The sequence below is a fragment of the Talpa occidentalis genome, unplaced genomic scaffold (assembly GCF_014898055.3).
Source record: "Talpa occidentalis isolate TD23 unplaced genomic scaffold, MPIMG_talOcc4v2.1 talOcc4.17, whole genome shotgun sequence".
Lineage (NCBI taxonomy): Eukaryota > Metazoa > Chordata > Mammalia > Eulipotyphla > Talpidae > Talpa > Talpa occidentalis.
In genome coordinates this window covers 17,852,168-17,869,080 of record NW_023601754.1, presented here as the reverse complement: position 1 = coordinate 17,869,080, position 16,913 = coordinate 17,852,168, and the positions used below count along the sequence as shown (strand labels likewise).

General features: G+C 40.2%; 1 protein-coding gene across 4 annotated transcripts in view; it reads right to left on the bottom strand.

The window, feature by feature from the left end:
• The window catches only part of GAN (gigaxonin), a 59,832-nt gene that overhangs the window by 21,499 nt on the left and 21,420 nt on the right, over nt 1-16,913 (bottom strand). For 2 of the 4 annotated variants that reach the window (XM_037516218.2, XM_037516219.2), the window contains 5 exons: nt 8,709-8,823; nt 2,514-2,864; nt 1,582-1,683; nt 624-841; nt 13-134 (listed from right to left, as the gene is read on the bottom strand). In XM_037516218.2, coding sequence (XP_037372115.1) covers nt 13-134; nt 624-841; nt 1,582-1,683; nt 2,514-2,864; nt 8,709-8,823 — 908 coding nt within the window. The remainder of the gene's footprint in view (nt 1-12; nt 135-623; nt 842-1,581; nt 1,684-2,513; nt 2,865-8,708; nt 8,824-16,913) is intronic. The other 2 variants (XM_037516220.2, XM_037516221.2) reach the window with 1 other exon arrangement.

Below are 16,913 nucleotides of genomic sequence, written 5' to 3'. Positions count from 1 at the left end.
ACAGAACAGTACCTGCTGAGAGAACTCCATGGTTAATTCTTGGCATGCTTAACGGGGCCAGTTCAATCCAAAGTTGTCTATTAGGGTCATAGAGAGGGCACATACATCGCATTGCTGCTGTTGGTTTCCGAGAACTAAGGAAATAAATAATTGTTTTGTAGTCAATAGGTTTTATATAGCTCTGCTTAAAACAACTATTGCAAGTTTAGAGCACTTAAAAAATATCTACTGATGAGAAATATTATAAATTCTTATTTACATAGAAATCTCTCTTTTCTAAAGAAAACTAATGAATGGTTTCACTTACAGGAGGAATACAGGGAAACTGAACAAGGTGTCAGGGAAAAAAAAAAGAAAAAATTTGCAGGCAAACAATAAATTTGAGAGACACAGCAGGGGAAGGGGAGAGAGAATGGGTCACAACAGGGGAGGGAAGGGCACAAGAGACTGGTGACAGATTACGGGTGATTTGGTGGTGGGGATTTTATGGGGATTACACATGAGGAGAGAAATCAAACATTATACATAAATGAACAGTGATGTAAAAATGAATTTAAAAATAAATAAAAAGGACATCTCTTTTTTCTTACACCACTTTGCATATAACTCACACGTATACTTACACCCGTTCCTCTCCACCAACAGTCACAATGCATTCAGAGTAGCCCCGGGGCTTGAAGTTGGCTAGCATGGCCTCTCCTTGCTGTGGCTGGCTAAGTGGGATGTTGCTGCACTCTTTGACAATTTCTCGTACCAAAGGTTCATTCAACATCTGTTCCCGTAAGTAACTGGAGTCTAACCCTGAAACCCACAGTGCTGACATAACATCCTTCATATGGACCTGCGGAAGAGACCAGCAAGGATGGAGAGAGAGAAGAGAGAATGCTACATAGAGTTTCTGAAATATACATTTTCCAGCTCATGGAAAACTAAAATTGTTGATTATCAACAGTCATGTTATAAGTGCTGGTAGTGTTTATACGTGTTTTACTGGCTTTTTTCCTATTTCCATAGAGCCTTCACATATGAAGATTTAATTAAAAAAATCAACAGTTCAGATTTATACTTGATGTATCAATGCAAAGTTTCAAGCAGCTTTCTTTACACCTTATAGAGTTCCCATAACAATAGGAAAATTCAGAAGACCTCTGCTATAACTTGGATGTGCTGTGAATTAAATCACATTTATAGAGGTAGTACATACAGTAATAGCCTCATACAATATGGTAACCTAGAGAATGAAAATATATCAACATTAATATAATGAAAAAAAATCAAAGTTCAAAAAATCTGAATAGAATCATTTCCTTAGTAATTACTGTTAAAAATATATATCACATATGTAATATGCTTAACAAGTATTATATAACTTTTTACTAATTGGAACAAACTATACATTCTATATATGCAAGGCAAAACTTTAATGACCAGTTTCTCTTGGTTCTGAATAGTTTAAGGTACACTCTTCTATGGCCTAAGCAAAAGCCATCAGTCTTTAAGGCATCAAGTTCAGATTAACCAGAGGATGAAGAACTGCCTCTTGTGTCCCCAAAACATAACTGACTTGAGCATCCCTATCACCTTAAGGCTTGAAGGGGTGAGGAAGAGGCTGCTGGCAGTAGCGTCTCCTATAAGGGGCTTCGTGAGCAGTGGCACACCAGAAACTCTTCTGTGTCCTTTCAGCTAAGGGGGAAATAGAACAGAACAGTGCTACCTATGCAGAGACCATAGCCATGGTGTCTATAAGGACCTATGCCTAGGCATCCAGCATTTAAAAAATGACAAAATAATCATTAAAACAAGGCAACAGTCACTACAGGAACAATGTACAGCACACTGTACATGTTGAAAAACCTACCTAAAGTCAAATATATTTCTTTTTTTTGAATACAGTAATTTGGTAATCCCTTTATAAATTCTGGACTTAAAGTTCTGTGATTTTGCTTTCTTCCCCAATGTAGTAACAGATTGGATCTAAAGCCTGATATTCTCTAAGACCCTCCTTCCTTCCCAGGATGCATTCCCAGTACCTTCTAACTGGAAGCACACAGACACAAAAACGCCAGCGCAGAGCAGTGCTCTCCTGCTTTCCCTGAGAGTGTTATCAGTCACTCCAGGAAGAGCCTGCATTTACATCAACGTCTCTGCAGGGCTCAGCCAGTCATGGTGTAGCTATAATCTAGGGAGGGAAACGCATTTAATCTAGCTATAATCTAGGAAAGAAACGCATTTATTCATTAAAGATAACCTATGAAGAATGTTATGTTCCTTGCAAGTATTAATATGTTCATTGATACCTGATGAATTATACCAACTTTTGTAGACTGGCCTAAAGAACAAATCACTAACGATCTTGTGGGAAGATGCTCTGCAACTGTCTATTAGATCACAACTTTGTAAATCTTTTTAATTGAAGGGAAAAAAAATCTAAATTTGAACTAGATGTAAACACACACAAAATGAAATGAGTAAGTAAACAGGCAAAGTTCGGTCACATTATAATCTACAGGTACCTTTCTTATTTCTGTATCATGTGCAATCCATCGGATTACTGCTTCAAATACATATCTTTCATTGCCAACGTTTAACTTCTCAAGAGAGATCACTTCTTTAAGTTTTTGAGGATTCAGTTCTAGGAATTCTTCTGTGTTGCTAACATCTCGGAAGTGTGTCTCCAGATATTCTGTGGCAAGGTAATGGACGTGGTGCAGGCAGTAATGAAGTGCAAAGTCTCGGATTCCAATGCAGTTCTCAGCAGCAATACAGCCTTCTAGAAACTCACAGCACAGTGTTTTAAGATCTGTCAGCAGGAGAAGGTCCGCTGCTTGTACGACATCTTGGATTGTATCTTCATTCAGCCGGATCTGTAAAAATATCACCCATATCTTAATGTTTGTACTTTAGACCCATCCACACTAATTGATTAGGTTGAACCACATGAAATTTTCATTTTTGTCTGTGAAGGTGGTCAAATATTGGCAATTCTGTATAATTCAACCTAGTTTCTTTTCAAGAAATGTTCGGGGGATACCAAGGAACCTTCAAACAACATAAGCAGTGTGTGGCTGCTTCACATTCCCAGCACTCCTCTGCTTTACCACACTGACTCTCCATCACCCTTCTTGGTAGACTGACCTAGGTGCTCATGTCAGCTTAATTGAGAGAAATGCTTTAAATGACAGAAATGCTTAGGAAATGGAAAATTCTGCATTCTATGGGAACGTGAAGAAGGTGGCTTCTTTAAATAATAGCACCAGAACTGCTAAAAATCTTGCCTCCAAATATACAGTGTTTACTCTTTTTCTAAAAGGTATCTCAAACTGACTATAAGTCCCTTGAGGAGAGAGAGGGCTATAATGCCTCAGAGCCTTGTCCTCAATACCTACCAAAACACTGTATTCAGCACAATGAATACATCGGGGCCTCCAAACAACTTTCTGGGATAAATCCCTAGTGCACGATTTTTAAAAATAACTATTAACATTTACTTTTCCTTAATTGTCTTCACTTTTATGATTACTGCTTCCTCCCCCACCCCCTTATAGTTTTTCCACACGGCAGTAAGTCAAGGTAAGAAATGGGCCTTTCTTAAACCATAAAAAGAAGGCAAGGAACTATCCTACCTCATGGAGATTAAAAACCACACTACTGGAAGACCACTGGACTAACGAGGAGATCAAAGAAGAAATTAAAAAATTCTTTGAATTGAATGACAAGGAGGACACCAATATCCTAAATGTATGGGATGCAGCAAAAGCAGTAATAAGAGGAAAATATATAGCAATAGAAGCTCACATCAAAAAAACAAGAAAGAACTCAAAGAAACAACCTAATCTCGAAGCTCAGAGATCTAGAAAAAGAACAACAAAAAAACCCCAAAACCAATAGAAGAAAAGAAATAATAAAAACTAAAGCAGAAATAAATGAAATTGAAACTAAAAAAACAATCCAAAAGATCAATGAAACCAAGAGCTGGTTCTTTGAAAAAAATCAATAAAATAGACAAACCCCTAGCCAGGCTCACAAAGGAAAAAAGGGAGAAAGCACTAATAAACAGGATAATAAATGAAAGAGGAGAAATCACAACGGACACAGCAGAAATCAAAAGAATAATCAGTAACTACTAGGAACAGTTATATGGAAACAAGTTCAACAATCTAGAGGAGATGGACAAATTCCTACAACTCTACAATCACCCAAAGCTAGATAAAGAAGAAATAGAACACCTAAACAGACCAATTACAATTAGCGAAATTGAAATGGTAATCAAAAACCTCCCCAAAAACAAAAGCCCAGGACCTGATGGATTTACAAATGAATTCTACCAAACATTCAGAGACGAACTAGTGCCTATCCTTCACAAACTCTTCCAAAAAATTGAGAAGGAAGGGACAATACCAAACACGTTCTATGAAGCCAACATTACACTAATACCAAAACCGAATAAGGACAACACAAAAAAGGAAAACTACAGGCCAATCTCCCTAATGAACACTGATGCAAAAATCCTCAACAAAATTTTAGCTATCAGAATCCAACAATGTATCCATAAGATAATTCACCACGACCAAGTAGGATTCATTCCAGGGACACAAGGAAACAAATGGATTAAAGAACTAGATATAAGACCTGAAACCATAAAATACATAGAAGGAAATATAGGCGAAACACTACGTGATTTGCATATCAAAGACATCTTTACAGACACATCACCCAAAGCAGTGATAGTGAAGGCAAAGATAAACATCCGAAAATCAATCAACGTTATCCAACACATCAACAAAAAGAAATATAAAAACCATATGATAATATCAATAGATGCTGAGAAAGCTTTCGACAAAGTGCAGCACCCATTCATGATAAAAGCCCTTGAAATTCTTGGGATACAAGGAACATACCTCAACATCATAAAGGCCATCTATGACAAGCCAACAGCCAGTATCATTCTCAATGGTGAAAAGCTGAAAGCAATTCCATTAAGATCTGGAACAAGACAAGGATGTCCACTCTCACCACTGCTTTTCAATATAATACTGGAAGTCCTAGCCAGAGCAATAAGACAAGAGAAAGACATACAAGGAATCCAAATAGGAAAAGAAGAAGTCAAACTATCACTATTTGCAGATGATATGATCATATACATAGAGAACCCTAAAAACTCCACAGAAAAACTAATTCAACTCATCAATCAATTCAGTAAAGTGGCAGGATACAAAATCAACACGCAAAAGTCAGTAGCCTTCCTATACACAAACAATAAATCTGAAGAAGAAGAAATCAAAAAAAAATCCCTTTTAGTATCGAAACAAAAAAAAATCAAATATTTGGGAATAAATCTAACAAAAGAGGTAAAGGACCTATACAAAGAAAACTATAAAACACTGTTAAAAGAAATAGAAGAAGACACAAAGAAATGGAAAGACATCCCCTGTTCATGGAATGGAAGAATAAACTTTATTAAAATGGCCATCCTACCAAAAGCAATATACAGATTCAATGCTATTCCAATCAAAATCTCAATGGCATTCTTCAAAGAAATAGAACAATTATTGATGAAATTCATATGGAATCACAAAAAACCCCGAATAGCCAAAGCTCTCCTGAAAAAAAAAGAAGGAAATGGAGGTATCACACTCCCAGACTTCAAACTATACTACAAAGCCATAATCATCAAAACTGCATGGTATTGGAACAAGAACAGACACACAGACCAATGGAATCGAATAGAAAATCCAGAAATAAACCCACAGATTTATGGTCAACTAATCTTTGACAAAGGAGCAAAGACTATGCAATGGAGCAAAGAAAGTTTGTTCAATAAATGGTGCTGGGAAAACTGGGTTGCTAGATGCAAAAGAATGAAGCTTGACCACTACCTCACACCATACACAAAAATCAACTCAAAATGGATTAAAGAACTAGACATAAGACCTGAAACCATAAAATACATAGAAGGAAATATAGGCGAAACACTACGTGATTTGCACATCAAAGACATCTTTACAGACACATCACCCAAAGCAGTGATAGTGAAGGCAAAGATAAACAGCTGGGACTACATCAAATTAAAGAGCTTCTGCACAGCAAAAGAGACAATAACAAAAACAAAGAGAAACCCCACCAACTGGGAGAACATTTTTGCACACAACACTAATGATAAAGGACTGATCACAAAAATCTGCAAAGAGCTGATGAGACTCAACAACAACAAAGAAAATAATCCAGTCAAAAAATGGGCAGAAGAGCTAAAAAGAAACTTCTCTGAAGAGGAAATGCAAATGGCCAACAGACATATGAAAAAATGTTCAACATCACTTGTAATCAGGGAAATGCAAATCAAAACTACCATGAGATACCATCTTACACCAGTGAGAATGGCACATATTAAAAAAACTAGCAACAGCAAATGCTGGCGAGGTTGTGGAGAAAAAGGAACTCTTCTACACTGTTGGTGGGAGTGCAAACTGGTCCAACCACTATGGAGAGCTGTGTGGAGATTTCTGGACCTACTAAACATAGAGCTTCCATATGATCCAGCAATTCCACTCCTAGGTATTTACCCCAAGGACACAGAAACATCAATTCCAAAGAACACCTGCACCCCTATGTTTATAGCAGCACTATTTACAATAGCTAAGCTTTGGAAACAGCCCAAATGCCCAAAAATAGATGACTGGATCAAGAAGATGTGGTACATATATACCATGGAATATTACTCAGCATTCAAAAAAGATAAACACAAGCAATTTGCAGCAACATGGATGGCGCTGGAAGGGATCATGCTCAGCGAAATAAGCCAGAAAGAAAAAGAAAAATACCGAATGGTCTCACTCATAGCAGGAATCTAGAAAACTTAAATAAGGGACCAGGAAAATGAATAACTATAAGAAAGTGAAAATCAAAATCAACAAAAAACTATGAACCAGAGACTTTTTGGGGGGGTGGGGGGCGGGAGGGGAGGGATTGGGGTCAGAATGGGGGGTTTGCAACTGTATGGGGGAATATAAAAATAAAATGTATTATTTAAAAAAAAAAAAAAAAAAGAAATGGGCCTTTCATATACTGCCACAAACCAAGGGATGCAGTACTCTCAAAGACTAGGAACTTATTCTACATATGAATATGTGAAGGAGAGATTTCAAAGCAGAATACAGCAAGAAACAATTTCTACATTTTATACCAGAGATACCAAAAAGAAAAATGCATAAATCGTTTGAGAAACTGGGCAACAAAACTGTGGAAAGAAATATGTGCAGTAAGCCACAGTAAGAATAAATTTCCCATTCACAAGTACTACGAGGTACTAAAAGTAGCCATGAGGTACTGGGGATAGCTGTGGACTATTCAAACATGAGCATATAAAAAATGCCACATTTCAAGTTGGTAAAACTAAACTACCAAATTAGGAGTCTGTTGTAACTTATATTGCGACTATGGTTTTTAAATCATAATTAATTTAAGTTGGGAACAAAACACAGAAATCAATATGTAAAGAGCGTTTCAAGACAACATTAATATGTTCCTCTCGGCTTATAACTTGTGACTGCTGCTGAATCAACTTTTAGGTTAGACAGGAAACGGTTCCTAAACCCTGTTTTGTGATGTTATAGGTTATCTTCAGTATTTTAAGGGTTTCCCCAAAACGAATTCTCATTGTATTTATTTTTAACAATCATACACACATATACGTAACCTTGTATCATACCACCACTCAGTGTTCAGAGAAAATGGAAAGGGTTAACATCATGAAATCAAGCCAAAAATGTCAAAAAAGATGACGGTCACCAAGTTTGTTTCTGGACAGAATGAATATATTCAGAGGAGGTAAGCAGCATTCTCAGTATATACTAGGAAAATATGTGGGCGACACAGCCCTCACAAAAAGGACAAGTGAAACAAGAACGATGAAGAAGTGACAGGAGAGAGCAGCAGGCAACAAGACCTCCGAGGACAGATAAAAGCACTCTCATGAAACCATGTAAGAGACAACACACCCTTTTTTGTTGTAACAACTAGTTACAACCTAAGGTCACACCTAAGGTTTTTCTTCAGAGTCCTTTGGAGACACTTTAGATGACATAATGGGGATAGAGGCTGGAAGAAGGCAAAGAAACAGAAGTCTAATCACAAATGGCTTTCTTCTCTGTGTTTCAAATCCTGGAAAACAAGTGGGAACAGAGTACATAAGGAAATATGGAAGAAAGAATGGAGGTAGGACAGAGGCAGCAGGATCAAGACATCTGGAATACAATGCAGGTAGGTGTTGTTTGTGTGAATCTGGACCTCTTTATTTCTCCAAAATCCTCCGTTGCCCCAGCACACTCCCCTTTAGATGCTACAGAGGCAGAGGGTATTCCCAGCAGTGTGGTACAGAGCAAGACTGGAATCATGCTTGAAGACAAAACACAGAAAGACAGCAGCGCAGGGAGCACATGTGGAGCTGCTATTCCCCAGCAGGAGGTGGAGTCAGAACAGTAAACACAAACCCTGGCATCTGGGTAAGGTCTCATTTAGTTGCCTTTCCTTTAAGAGCAGAGCCCTGAAGAACACATGTGGGTGCCATCAACAGCAGGAGTCTTGGGTCAAGGGCACAATGACAGAAGATGAAGATGACAGCACTACTTCATCACAGAATGGATGAAAGGGGACCCTCACCCTGAGCTCGAGGGGACTCAACTTAGTCTTCCTTCCTTTGTTTCTCATCATACCTGCCCACTGAAGATGTAATCCAGGATCTCTCTCATAACCATTACCGATATCCCTTCAAGTTCAATCTTATAGGTTGATCCATCATCTTTTGGAGGGTTATAGTTTAACTTTGTCCTAAGAAAGGGAAAAAAATGTAAAATTTCTATGAAAGAACAGAAATAGCTATAAATATTAATGCACTAAATATAAAGTATATGATACTTATCAATATATGAACCCCATCTGGAAAGCTTAATTTGTTAACTTTAGGTCAATGTATTTTTAAAATAACTTTCAGCAACAAAACATTTGTTACAGGATCCACAATGCTACTACTTAAAAAACAAAACAGAAAACCAAAGAGCTAATGTATGTGAGCAAGAATCTCTACTTCACCCTGGGAACCCCAGTCCCTTTAGGGTCATTTTTGTTTTCCATGTACTTAATGATCCTGTTATTTTCAGTAATGTAACAAGGTCCCTAAAAACCTATCACCCAAAATAAAAGCTAGGACCTTGACAATAACTCACTTCTAACTAAATGGTCCTCCCCACCAATTCATTCCTGTGCTTCCTCCACCTGAAGCAACTATTATCCTAAATTCTGTATTCACATTTTCCTTTATTATTGCATCCATGAAATAGATATGTAAGATACAAAGTTATTCATTTATTATAAATGTATGCATATTAAGCTGTACATAACTATTAACATGTTTCATACTATCTGTAATCTTCTCAAGCCTTTTTAATTTAATATTCAATTGCTAAGAGTCATTCCTATTGCTGCATGTCAGAGGTTTCTTCTGCTGTATGAAATTCCACTTTCCTGCTGATGGGCACTGGCCAATTTCCAGGTTTTGATATTGTGAACAGGACTGCTGTGAATACTCCTACATACATCTCCTTTTGTACTATGTAAAAACTTATGTAAAAGATTTTCTCTTGGGTATACCCTTGGGAATAGAATTATGCTAAATTATTCTTCAAAGTAGCTAGAGAGGTTTATAGCTTCACTTGTTTTGTCTAAGGGAACTTGTGGCACCCCAAACTCTACCACATTTAGATATGTCACACTTCCTAAATTCTGCCGATGGAGTGAGTGAGATGTGGTCTCTGTGGTTGTAATCTGCACTGCCCTTGCTGCCCTAGTGCTGAGCATCTCTTCATGTATTTGTGGTCACATGTGTTTCCTCTTCCATAAAACACACGTTCATTTTTCAACTGATTTAATTATACTCCTCATACAAGGTAAAGGAATTCTTTATTATATTCTTGATATTAATCTTCAGTGGACTTGGTCCTTTTTTCAAGACAATGAACAAGTTGAAGAATAGCTTTTCACAGTCACTTTCTGTCTCTTATTTAAGAACTGTTATCTTTCCCAAGGTCAAAATGATATTCCTGATGCAGCAGTGAGGAAAGCCATGACAGAACCTCAATTGCACTTAAGATCACCAAATGCTTGGAACTGCTAGTCAAGAAAGCTGTGGAAGGACAGGTGAGCGACGAGTTAAAAGAGAAGAACAGATTGACAAAGTCTTAAAAAAAAAAAAAATAAAATGCCAGATCCTTCCTCCAGCCTGTGGAAGATGTGGAAGTATACTCTGAAGCTGAGGGTGGGTCCTCTGGACAGGGAGATATGGTTGAGGGTAGGTGGCCTGTACCAAAAACTTAAAAGTTAAGAGAGTATTTGGTGAATGCTGAGGCCAGATGTCTTTTTTCTCAATACTAGTTCTAAAATGCTGAAAACGAGACCTATGTCCTCCAGCCTAAAAGGAAAGACCTAAAGATGCAGACATAGATCTCACTAAGAAAACAACCCAACTTGGTCATGCAACAATGAAACCACAGGCAATAAGCCTAACCTACAGGTTCTGAGCTTCCAGTGTATTTTGGAGCAATATTTCTGAAACTTCAAGTCCCACCACACGGCAGAAAACACATTGTTATTCTGGGGTAAACAGATGAGGCCTTGAGTGGGTCAGGGGTGGATAACAGGCCCCACCACTGTTACTGTCACACACCTGTAACAAAATATTTTTGGCTCATTGGTTAAGAAATTCTTCTTTACAGGAATGTAGAAAACCTAAATAAGGGACCAGGAAAAAGAATAACTATAAGAAAGAAAAAATCAACAAATAACTATGAACCAGAGACACAATACTGGGGGGGGGGGCACGGGGAGAGATTGGAATTAAAATAAGGGAGTTGCAATTGTATGGGGAATATAAAAATAAAATTAAATTAAAAAAAAAAAGAAATTCTGCTTTAGTGCCCTGCTCTTTAACTTGAGCAGAGAGGATTCAAAAGATATCTGAGAAAGAACCACCGAAACAAAATTAACAGAAAAAAGGCAATTTGGAGGAAATAAAGAATAAGCTAGGGCCTCCCCTGGTGGCGCAGCGGTTGAGCGCTGGGCTGCAAAGCTGCCCGCAGCCTCTGCAGTGCTGGTTTGATCCCTGGGTGCTGGCAAGGGTCCCACATGGTGCGCAGACCTCTCCTGCCGAGCCCGCTGCTCCCCTCAGCAGTGTATTTCATCAGTCTGCCCATTCTGTTCCCTGCTCTGGCTCTGGTGAATCCTCTCACCCTCCCCCGCTTCTGACTGTACCAGTGCTTGTATAAATAAATAAATAAATCGTTTAAAAAAAAAAAAAAAAGATGAAAGGCTTAAGGAAAAAAAGAAAATCTCTCATTAACATTCCCAGAGAGAAAAGAGTGAATACTATACTAATGAAACAAGAACAGGATGCCATAAGCAGGAATGCCCAGGGATCAGTAAAAATTTTCATGACTGGAAAAGATTTCTTATGTCAAGTCAAAATAAAAAGTTGAAGAAATCTCCCAGGAAAGAGGGTAGAAAGACAAAGGTAGAAAATAGGAGAGACAAATTAAACCTCCACTCTGCCAAAAAGAATACTACCAACAAGCACTTTTAATGATGGAAGAAAATAGTCCCTTTCTAAGGCATAATACTACAAAACACTGGAATCTAGAAAAAGGTATCAAAGTAAAGAAATAAGAATCAGAATACTTCTAAATGGAATTCAAATAGTAATGGAGAAATGGCTTAAAACCCTGAAGGAAAATTATATCCAACACAGATATTTATTTTTATTATTTTTTAAAGATTTATTTACTTATGCATACAAGAACTGGGGTATGGGCCAGAGGTGTGGGGGGTGAGAGGATTCACCAGAGACAGTGGAGAGCAGAACAGGAAGACTGACTGAAATACACTGCTGAGGGGAGCAGTGGGCAAGACAGGAGAGGTCTGCTGCACCATGTGGGTAGCTCCCTGGCTGTCTGGGATTGAAGTCATGCTGCAGAGGCTGCAGATAGTTTCACAGTACTGTGCTTGACCCCTTGAGCCACCAGGGAGGCCCAACATAGATTTTTATAGCCAGCCAAACTACCAATTATATGTCAGGAAAGAATAAATATTATCAGGGATATGAGGTCTCGACACAATTTATTTCCCATGCAATCCTTTCCCAGTATGCTGCTGGAAAATGTGCCCTCAACAAACAAAGGAGTAGATCAAGAAAGAGGAGGAGGAGACTAAAAAGACATGCTCCAACACAGGAATTCCGTGAAGGGAATGGTGGTCCAGGATAACACCTATGCACAAGTAGAAGGAAATCAGTTCACTGGGGTGCCAGGAGGAGGTCTGGATGACCTTTAAGAGGATGAAATTGATAGAATGTAAAATGTATTGGAAGGTACAAAGAGGATTCTTAGCTTTGTTTCCTCTCTGTATTTCATATCTGCTAGTCCTGCCTATATGGCTTGAGTTAATGGTTTTACTCAAAAGACATTTTGTTTATGCTTGCTGCATCCTGGGTTTATCTATATGCTTGGCACTTTTATTAAAAGTGCAGAAAAAGGGCCTCCCCTGGTGGCGCAGCGGTTGAGCACTGGGCTGCCAGCCTCTTCAGAGCCGGTTCGTTCCCCGACCGCTGGCAAGGGTCCCACCAAAAAAAAAAAAAAAAAAAAAAAAAAAAAGTGCAGAAAAAGATTTCAGTGAATTCTCAATCAAGAGAGAAAATAGTATAAATGGTAAAAACATTATCTATGTCATCAATATAGGTATATGATACCTGTGAAATGCATCATATACATTTTTGGGCAGCAGACACATCTCCCAGTCATGTTTCACTCATGATGTCATGACTATTTGAAGTTCTTAGTCACTGTCCTGGTGATCAGTGTATTGTCTCATAGTTCCAAATTTATCCTTTATGTGTGTGTTCTGTGAAATGGATGTGAGCCTTTTATTTTCTGTCAACAGGGATGATGTTAAGCATTCCAGGACAGCACTGAAGAAAGAGTTTTCTCCCTGTTTTTGGCCTACTAACCTGGAAAGCACCATGATGGATCTGAAACTGGAGCCCCATGACACAAGCTGTGGGACATGACCTGGCTTTGCCAAGGCCTGCTGCCTGGGTAGCGACACCCAGAGCTGAAGGCAGTAGATAGCAGCAGTGGCAGTGGGAGTTGCTGCCTGAGGGCTGCACCTCCCCTGTAGCCAGCCAGGTTTGAGCTCAGAGCCCCTCTGACTCCTGAGGCAGAGCAGGGGCTTCCCATTGGTCACCTAGAGCACTGCCTCTGGGCAGCACCCAGACTGCCCTGTAACAGGAGGCTGCAGGACAGCTACAGACCTAGCTCAGTGGGCCAGACTTGATGGTTGCCCCAGTACTAGCCAGATTTGAATGCCAGTGCAAGTGGCAGCATGTGATAGGCCTTTTACCATCTGCTCCCAGCAGCCCCACTAGGGCTCAGGCTGCTAGCAAAGGGCAGTAGTGATAGCAGGCAGCAGTGGCCTTCCTGCCATGCTACCCTAGGGCATGCAGCATCCCTCTGGTAAGCTCTGGCACAGGAGGCAACAGCTAGTCCCACAGCCCTTGCTTCAGTGTTGCAAGGAGAAACATGGGCCCCACTGGGCCAGCTCCAGCACTGCCACTCCCTGGAGCCACAGACAGAAGAGAGGCCTGTAGACTCCTGGGTCAACGTGGTGACTCCCAATAGAGCTGGGACCCATGTTCCAGTGCTGCTGCAGGTGCCTCCCCCAGCTTTAGGTTCTTACACCCATTCCCACTGAAGGGGTCGCAGGTTCAGCGTCTCCAGCCTGAGGCCAGTTCTGGCTGTAGCTCCTCTGAGCCTACACCCCATCAACGAGCTGTACAGGCACCAAATTTTCCCTTTTATATTTGGCACCTGGATTATAAAGTGGAACAATCAGGTGTGAGCAGAATGAACTGATAAGGTTAAATCAACTCATTAGTTAATTATTCAGATCGAAAATCAAGAATGAGCTGATTGGTATTAAATGGTCAGATTGAAAATGGTCCAATCAGGTTTGTAGGATGGGGGACCTTGAAAGAGGATATAAGACAAGGCAGGAGTCAGCCAGAAATGCTGTTCCTGGCCTCTAAAGAAAGAAGTAGTATTCTCTTCCTGGCCTACAAAGAAGAAAGAAGGATTGGCAGCTGACCTCTGAAGAAAGCAGCAGCATTCAGCAGCCAACCTCTGAGGAAAAAAGAGAAGCCAAAGACTGTCACAGAGACTTGGTTGCTGTACCTGTCTCTGGCCCTGCCTCTGAAAGGAGCACCATAGGCCTCAGCCTGGTGTCTCAAAGAGCTGTTTGTTGTTGGTGCGGGCAAAAACTCAAAAAGAGCTGTTAACATTGGTGTCTCTGGCACTGCCTCCTGGGTGGTGACTGGCACTACTGGCCAGTGTTGTCCAGCACTGTTGACAGGTGATTGGCACTCTGTCTAGGTCACTTCTGATCATCTAGCAATACGTCCTGATGCTGTTGCCTCTGTTGCTATCCAGTCCAACATCTGGAGTTGTGCAGCCTGGCCTTTAAATTGTTGTTGTGGACTGCTGTGGTGTCATCTCAGTGGCCCCATGTGTGAGCACCTCCAGCTGCCATCATGAGTTGGATCCTGGCCCACTGCTTGCTGGCGTGCCACCATCTCCAAGCCCGTGATGATGGGACAGTGCCATATTGAATAAGCAGCCTTTGGTTTGGGACTTCTGGACACTGTGGACACTATTTGGGGTGAAATAGCTGGCCACTTGTGTCCTTAGAAACTCTTCTGTTTTCCATTTATTAAATATATCCCTGTGTTGTTCCCTGAGCTTGAGTATGTGTGTGGTTGAGAACCATAGACAGTGACCTGGCAATGTCCTCTACTTGGGTACTGTACTTTGATCCACTATGACACTGCGATAGCACTGTTTCAGAGCCTGCCTTTTAGGCAGCAGTCTCCTGAAGAAAACGACTGCCATCCTGTTCCTGGTGAGACACCTCAGTGTGAATGCTTTCCCAGGTACCTCTGCATGGAATTCTGCCAAGTTTCACCAGTGTGGTTTCTGAGCCATACAGTGAGCCACGGTTATGCCTTGCCCAATATGCCTTGCCCAATAAAGTGTGGATCTCCACTCCGGGCATGGTCAATGACTGCTATTTATACTGGCTAGTCCTGGATTATTTTAGTTCACTTCTCACCAGCCAATCTCTCCTTACTCCAATCCTGTTGAAATTAATAATTCTTTAAACTTTTCTTGTTTAAAGCACTGTGTGGTTTCTTTCTCCTGATGAGATCCAGACAGAGTTTCCTAACCTATAAAGACAGTAGCTCCAAAATGTGTTCACATGGAGAAGCCTCAACCTTCAATTAGAGTTGTTTTTATTTTAAAATAATCTATGTGCAAACACACAAGCATACCTGCACGTGGGCTGTGGACAGTGGGAGGAGGAGAACTGGGCTAATAGGGAGAAGGGTTACAAGAAGATTATCCATTGTTGCCCCTTTTTTGTTTTGATACAGGTGGCTAGATTGGTTTTTGTGTTTAAAGGTGAGTATACTGTCATATGCTGAAAGTGCATGGTTTTTTCTGAGCAGGTGGCAGCATATAGATGATGGCTAAGAGGTCAGCAAAAGGACCACTTTAAATATAATCACCAACCATTTCAGATTTCCAGGAAATCTTATTTCTTTCAAAGTCCATGCAAATGAACAATTGCTCAAAGTCTCTAAACATCTGAAGATTAAAAAACAAAGCCTTGTTTTAATTATGGTTGACATTCAGATCCTTATGCTTACCCCCAGATTTTCCCCTTTTTCTAGCTTTTATTAGTATATGATGTCAATTTATAAACTCTCTCCTAGAAGATGCAGTAGTCTTTTTTTTTTTTTTAATAGAAGCATGTTTTATTTATTTATTTGTTTGTTTGTTTGTTTATACATGCACTGGGTACAGTCAGAAGCGCGGGAGGGTGAGAGAATTCACCAGAGCCAGAGCGGGGAGCAGAGCAGGCAGAAGGACCGAAGCACACTGCTGAGGGGAGCAGCGGGCGGCAGGAGAGGTCTGCGCGCCATGTGGGACCCTCCTCCGGTGGCCGGGGAGCAGCCGGGGATCGAACCGGCGCCGCAGAGGTCGCCGGCAGCTTCACAACCCAGCGCTCAACCACTGCGCCACCGGGGAGGCCCAAGATGCAGTAGTCTTAAAATATCAAAACACTCTTTGAAAAAACTAGAAATAATTGGGAGTACTATAAAAATGGGCAGCAGGTGTTCGGATACAACTCTCCATGCTTGCCTGTTTTCTGTTTCTAGGGCAAAATGGTTCCTCAGTAACCCTGTTTTCTTTGTTGTAAATAGAAGAGGTTCAAGAAAGTCTCCCGTCCCTGGACTTTTCTGGGCTAAACTGCTAAGCTCTGCCCCACAGCCTACTCTGATGGGAGAGTGATGTCCAGCAACCCAAACACTTATCTAGTATTTCTAACCTGCCTTCTGTACATTACACAGTGTAAGTGCATTTTCCTCTAGCCACTGGTCCTCTGGCCAAGCATTCATTTCCTGTCCTAATACAGCTGAACAGAAGTGAAAACAAAATCAATTTTTGTTTTTCTTAACAATACTAAAAAAAAAAAAGGTCTTCTAAGAAAAGTTAGTGGCTACTAGGTAATGAAGATGGTATTCAAAGCTTTTTATCAATAAAAGAGGATTGCAGCTTTTAGTCAGAATTAATAGAGCCAAAGAAACCTGTTGGTTGTATGCAGTCTTCTTAATGGCTTCTCACTGTGATAAATGTTCAGTGTGGAAAAAATAGTACCCACATGTTCAGTGTGACTAAACGCCCAGACAAAAAACCCAGATCATCAGGCCTGGTCATCCTCTTCCAAGAATCATCTTAGAAGTGCTGAATGGGATCTGA